This window comes from Antechinus flavipes, chromosome 5, assembly GCF_016432865.1.
Source record: "Antechinus flavipes isolate AdamAnt ecotype Samford, QLD, Australia chromosome 5, AdamAnt_v2, whole genome shotgun sequence".
NCBI classification, from domain to species: Eukaryota; Metazoa; Chordata; class Mammalia; order Dasyuromorphia; family Dasyuridae; genus Antechinus; species Antechinus flavipes.
This window is the reverse complement of record NC_067402.1, coordinates 184223345-184229818: the sequence shown is the minus strand read 5'-3', so window position 1 is coordinate 184229818 and position 6474 is coordinate 184223345. Positions and strand designations below refer to the sequence as shown.

Below are 6474 nucleotides of genomic sequence, written 5' to 3'. Positions count from 1 at the left end.
CTCTTTGTGACCCCATTTGGGGTTTTCTTGGAAAAGCTATAGGAGTGGTCTGCTATTTTCTTCACCAGCTCTCTTTACAGATGAGGCAAACAGGGTGACTTTCCCAGGGTCACACAGCTAGTAAGTGTCTGAATAGGGATTTGAACTTACAGAAATGAGTCTTCCTGACTCTGGACCTGGCGTACTAACTACTGAGCCCCCTTGCTGCCAAGAGAATGTCAGCACCAGAAAAATCTGAAAAGCATGGGTAAATGTTTTCATGATTGCTGTATTCATTCCCTTTTGCTGCTGTTCCTTCTCTGAACACACACTCTAATGCCTATCATTTCTTGCCCAAAGCTATATTATATTACTTCGTAACCAGAAATATTTTTTGAAAAAATTAAGTATAGAACAAGCTTGAAAATGACAAAATTCAGTTACAATTCTTTCCTTGGGAACATGGGGCTTATCATAACTTATCATCTAAATGAAGAGTACTTTCTGGGACTGGTGAGCTCCTCTGTCTATATATTATAACCAGGGGAAAGAAGTTCTGGGAGTAGCTACAGTTGTTCCCATTCATCATCTCCCATTTAATTTGTGCCACCTACAACTGTATTTTCTTTGGGGATAAAGGTTAATACTCATGATAACAGTATTTCATCCCCTACACTGCACACCTGGTCCCCACTAAAGTTTGACAGTATTCCCCTTCATAGTGGAAATTAAAGTTAGAGCTGGGAAACTCATTAACAGAATCACAGAATTCAAAGACTGAAAGAGAGCTTTTAGCCTAAGCCATCCCATACCCAGAATGAATCCCCACTAGAATGTTTTCATCAAGTGGTCATCTAGCTTTTGCCTAAAAAACTCCAAGGAAGGGAGATCAACTGCCTGTCAAAGTGACCCATCCCACTTTTGGACAACTCTACTTGTTAGGAAGTTTTTCCTGACTTTAAGCCTAAAGTTGCTTCTTCAAATTTTCCAGCCATTGTTCCCAGTTCTGCCCTCCTGGGCCAAATAGAATAAGTATGATTTCTCCTTCACAGTATTTCAAATATAAGAAGAAAGCTATTATATTTCCCACCTGAATCTTCTCTTCTCTAGGCTCAGCACATCTATTTCTTTAACCCAATATAATATGACATAAGATTCCAAGAGTCATCCAGTCATCCTGCACCATTATAAGTAGTCATGTAATCCTAAATGTAAGAGTGGAAGAACACTCAGAGGTCATCTAATCTTGTTCCTTCATTAAAGAAACTGAGCATGAAAAATGAAATTAACTCAAAAAAATCCCAAAATTTTAGAGTTGGAAGACCCTCAGTGATCCAGATCATAAGCAGAAGGGATGCTTGTCACACCCAACAATTGGTTATCTAGCTTTTGCTGGATGCTTCAGTAAAAGGATACTTCTTTTCTCCCAAGATAAGTCATTTAGTTTTGAATAGTTTTATTTGTCAGGGGGAAGAAGTTTTTGTTTTTGTTGATATCACGCCCAAATCTATCTCACTGAAGCTTCTATCCTGTGCTCCTGGTTTTGCCCTTTGGAACTAAACAGAAAAAAAGTCTAAAGTCTTTTTCTATATGACAGTAATTCACATACTTTTTTCATGTCTCTCCTGTGTATTATCTAATCCAAACCAAATCTCCCCAATTCCCTCAACATATCTTCATGTAGCATGGAATCAAGGCCCTTAATCAACCTGCTTTCCCTCCTCTCTGGATGTTCTTCAGTTTCTCATTCTTCTTTTTAAATTGTGGTGGCCAGAACTAAATGCAGTACTCCACATACAGTTTGAACAAGGCAGAAAACAGAGGGACCATCACCTTCTTGTCCTGATGGGTATGTCTCTCTAACAATGAGAAACTGAACCTAAGCCCACAGGGATTGGGGTAGTGCACCCACTCCTTGTTCTCTTCCCAGGCAGGTGATTTCTTGGGAGTTCAGTCCTGAGGAGCCTGACAAGTAAGAAGGATCAGGTTTTGTACACCAAGGGACTTTCAAGAGCCAAGATGGAGGAATGAGCAGTAAATTGCTATAACTCTCTCATATTTACTTCTAAACACTCATAAAATAACACCTTAAGACAAATCCTGGAACAGAAGCACTGGCTTAAGAAGTTTGGAAGATAGACAGGAAAGGTCTGTCTCATTTGGATAAAAGAGAAGTACAGTCAGGACAGTAAATGTCCCAGCAAACCAACAGCAAGCTCCTGCTCAGCAAACTAGTGGTTGAATCTGAGTCCCAATGTGATGGTGCAGGCAAACACCTACCCCGATGTACCTCAGCATGGGCAGGGGACCAGGCAGACTCCAACTCTGAGAATTGCTACAGCTTCAGCCTAGTCCCAAGGCAATCTTCAGTTGCCAGAAATCCACATGCTTCAGTGTAGTCATGGGTAAACAGGTAGACACCAACTCCATGGGTGCCTAAGCAAATGGGCAGCTGCCAGTGCCAGGTTCTGACACATGCTTCAATGTAGCCCTGGGTGAGAAGGCAACCCAATGCCAGACCACCATGTGCTTCAGTGTTCCTCAGGAAAATGCAGAAACACCTCCATTGGCCACAACACACCCCAGACACCAGCACTAAGATCCTGGCACAGCACCAGGTAAGCTGCCAGTCACCCACAGAGTCCAGCAGCGCCAGCTTCCCTTCCCCACTCACTCAGCACAGCACTCATGGGCTTCAGGACATCAGTGCAGCCCCAGGTAAATAGTCAGGGCCTTCAGGGTCTGTAGCCTCTGGTACAAGAAACCTGAGACAATTCCCTTTTTATCCCAGAGCAGAGATAAAAGTTAAAATAAAGGAAAAAGCCTCAAAAATATGAGCATAAAAGCAAACCAAAATCAAATGTGACCATGGAAAGTTATTATAGTGACCACGAAGATCAAGACACAAATCCAGGAGAGGACAACCATATCTTTGGGCAAAATCCTAAAGAAAAAATGGGAAGTGCTCTTAAGCCCAGAAAGAACTCATGGAAGAGATCAAAAAAGAACTTTAAAATCATATAAGAGAGGTAGGAGAAAAATTGGAAAAAGAAATGAGAGTGATACAATTATGAAAAAAAGTAAACAACTTAGAAAAAGAAAACAACTACTTAAAATTAGGCAAATGGAAAAGAAAACACAAAAATTTACTAAAGAAAATAACTCCTTAAAAACATAATTGGCCAATGCAACCAAGATAAGAAGGAAAGCAGAAAGTTGACAAACAATCTTTATAGTAAGTGTCTCTGGTAAAGGCCTTATTTCTCAGATAAATAGAGAACAGAGTCAACTTTATAAGAGTATGAACCATCTTCTAATCAAAAGTCAAAGAACATGAAAAGACAGTGTTGAGATGATGTAGTGGCAAAATATTGGAAACTGTGGAGATATCTATTAATTGGGGAATGACTGAACAAGCTGTGGTATATAAATGTAATGGAATACTAGTGTCTAATAAGAAATGATGAAAAGAAAGATTTCAGAAAATCCTGGACAAGCTTAGAGGCAAAGTGAACTAAGCAGAACCAGGAAAACATTGGACACAGTGCCAGCAACATTGTACAGTGATTAAGCAGGACTGACTCAGCTCTTCTCAGCAACACAATAAACTAAGACAAGTACAAAGAACTCAAGAAGAGATAATGTCCACTTACAGGATTTTTCAATGCAGATCGAAGCATAATTTTTTTCACTTTATTCTTCTTTGTGGGTTTTTTTCCCCTTTGGATCTGTTTCTTTTTTCATAATTGTGACTAACCTAGGAATATGTTTTAAATGATACTACATATATAATCTATATTCAATTGCCTGCCATTTTCAGAAGGAGGAAGAAGAGGGAGGGAAGGAGAATATTTGAAATTCAGTCATATAAATTAATAGTAAAAATTGCCTTGATATATAATTGGGAAAATTGTAAATTGGGAAAAATAAATAAAAAAATGCACACTATGATATTCCAAGAATTATTGTATCTATAGATTAGCTTTTTGGCTTATACCTAGTATTTTCCCCATAAAAGAGGGAATAAAAATGTACAAAAGAAACAATATAAATCAGGTATGGAACAGACAATTTATCTCTACACACAAAAGAAAAACTATGGATCATGAAAAGATCCATAGTGCATACTAATAGAATGGTTAAAAGCAACATTCAATAACAACCTATAAACACTGTTTTAGTCTTCTGGGACACTGATATTTAAACTTCATCAGAACACAAAATAACTTATTGTAAAACAATTGAACATTTCACCTTGGTTCTTTGTTGTAGGTATTTACTAGCAAAACTACTGGCCTTCGACCAATTCTCTTTTTGTTGTTGGTTATCCTTCTCAAGAACATTGATTTTGTTGCCAGGAACTTCTTCTTTACATTCATTTACCCACAACCTGACGGTGTTGGGAACCTCTGAACCTTTTCGATTCATTTAGTTATCTTCAAGTTTGGACATATCCATCTTAAGATAATATCCTTTGACCTAAGATAAAGAAGGAACAAACACAAAAGCAGAAGAGGATACTCAGGGCTTATTACATTATTCTAGAAGATAAAGTAATTTCAGCGCTGAATTGTCACATAACTGGAAGCATGTCCCTAAATTCCCATGTGGTCTACTAGAACCAAGAAAGGCAATTTGGGGCACACCCCATATAGTGGATGGCCACTATAGATCAATTCAGCCTCTGTAGGAGTGTAAACTCCTTTCATTGCAGCCAAGGACTGTGCTAGCTTTTTTGGCTATTTACACTGTTAATTTGATCAATGACTATACATACAGGAAAAAAGGAAGGAAGGAAAGAAAGATATTTACCAAAAGTGAAATGGAGGGTAGGGGAATCATGAAAGGCCTCTTGAAGTTCTCAGGCTAAACCCTTTTTAAAAAATATAATACTGAGGCAATTGGGGTTAAGTGACTTGCTGAGGGTCACACAGCTAGGAAATGTTAAGTGTCTGAGGCCAAATTTAAACTCAGATCCTCCTGACTTCAGAGATGGTGCTCTATTCACAGCACTACCTAGTTGTCCCTAGGTTGAGCCTTAAAGTGATTTTGGGTTTCAAGACAGAAAAGTAAGGAGGGAAATCATTTCAAGGTTGAAGTGGAAAGGAGATATAGGAGATGAAATGTTGTATAGGAGGAACAGCAAACATCGAGTTAACTGGACTAATCTAATGAGGGAGTGACTTATTTAGGCTTTCACTGATAATAAGTTTGGAAATAATGTTTGAATCTAGATTCTCTGACGCCAAGATCAATCAGCAATCATTTATTACATACCTTCTATGTTGTATCTTGCATTGTGCAATTTGATGGGAATACAACATGTATTGCCCTTGAGGAAATTATATGTAGAATCAAAGCTTATAGGTCTCTAAGATACTTATAAATTCACATTTTTCACTGTAGATAGAATAAAGAAAGATTGTTATTAGGGTCAAATTTGGATCAGATATGATTTTTAAATATATATGTCAATATAAAAAAGTCTCCAAGTCTTAGATTAAATTCTTCTTGCTTTTCCAGAAGAAAACAAACTTACTCCTTGTAAACATTTCAACTGTCAATAGTCATAGCTGCTTTATATATAAATACTGAATTAACTAAAGTTTTACACTGAAATTACCAAGCCTATCAAGGTGGCTACAAGTAAAATGGCCACATTTTTGAGAAGTCAATTGTAATTTTAGTACTGTGTTCAAAATCAAGGAATTATATACAATGTGATGAAATTACTGAAAGTATTTCTCTTGCTGCTTTCTATTTATTTATATAAGCATCACTACATCATTTAAAGGGATATGCATCCAGTACAATTCTGTGCTTAGGCTGCCATCATGTGGATAATTCAATTTATACACTTATGCTAGCAAAAAAAAATTAATAAAAATGAAGACGGGAAGAGGAAAATGAAAATGAAGAATAGGAGGGGAAGAAAAAGAATCTAAAAATTAAACCATAAAAAGTTAGATTCTCAACGTAAAGGATTTGGATGAGGAAAAAGGAGAAATAAAATCATTCCAGATGAGGGACAAAATATGAAAAAAGACAGAGATTAGAATGAGTACAGTTCCTTTTTATGACAATGATCAGAGTCTGCTATACTCTGATGAAGCTAAAATAGTAACCAATTAACTCCATTCATTCCTTAACATTTAGTTTTATTAAACAAAAATGTTTATTAAATTTGTGAAACACCAGGAGAGATAAAGATTTAGAAGAATATTCTCCTAATGTCCTGAAGGATTAGGAAAAAAAACATATATAGTTCATTTCCTAGTTCATTTTCCACAGTAGATTTCTCAGTTTTCTTTTGGACACAAATGAATGAATTGGATTAATCTCTAAGGTAATTTTCAACTTTAATATCCAGTGAGTAACCTTAGATGGAAATGAGCAGTTTCATCTTAGAATCTGTGATAGGTCTGACATGTACTTTAGCTTTTATGAGAACAAATTTCAAAAGACTCAAATGAAAGATAAGTAGGATTCCAGAGA

The 6474-nt window shown here is 36.9% G+C and overlaps 1 protein-coding gene across 1 annotated transcript in view; it reads right to left on the bottom strand.

The window, feature by feature from the left end:
* Positions 1-4431, bottom strand: part of ARHGDIB (Rho GDP dissociation inhibitor beta) — a 73268-nt gene extending 68837 nt beyond the window's left edge. Inside the window, exon 1 of the mRNA XM_052000747.1 lies at positions 4234-4431. Within this exon, the coding sequence (XP_051856707.1) occupies positions 4234-4407 (174 nt within the window). The 5' untranslated portion in view covers positions 4408-4431. The remainder of the gene's footprint in view (positions 1-4233) is intronic.
* Between the last annotated feature and the right edge of the window lie 2043 nt (positions 4432-6474).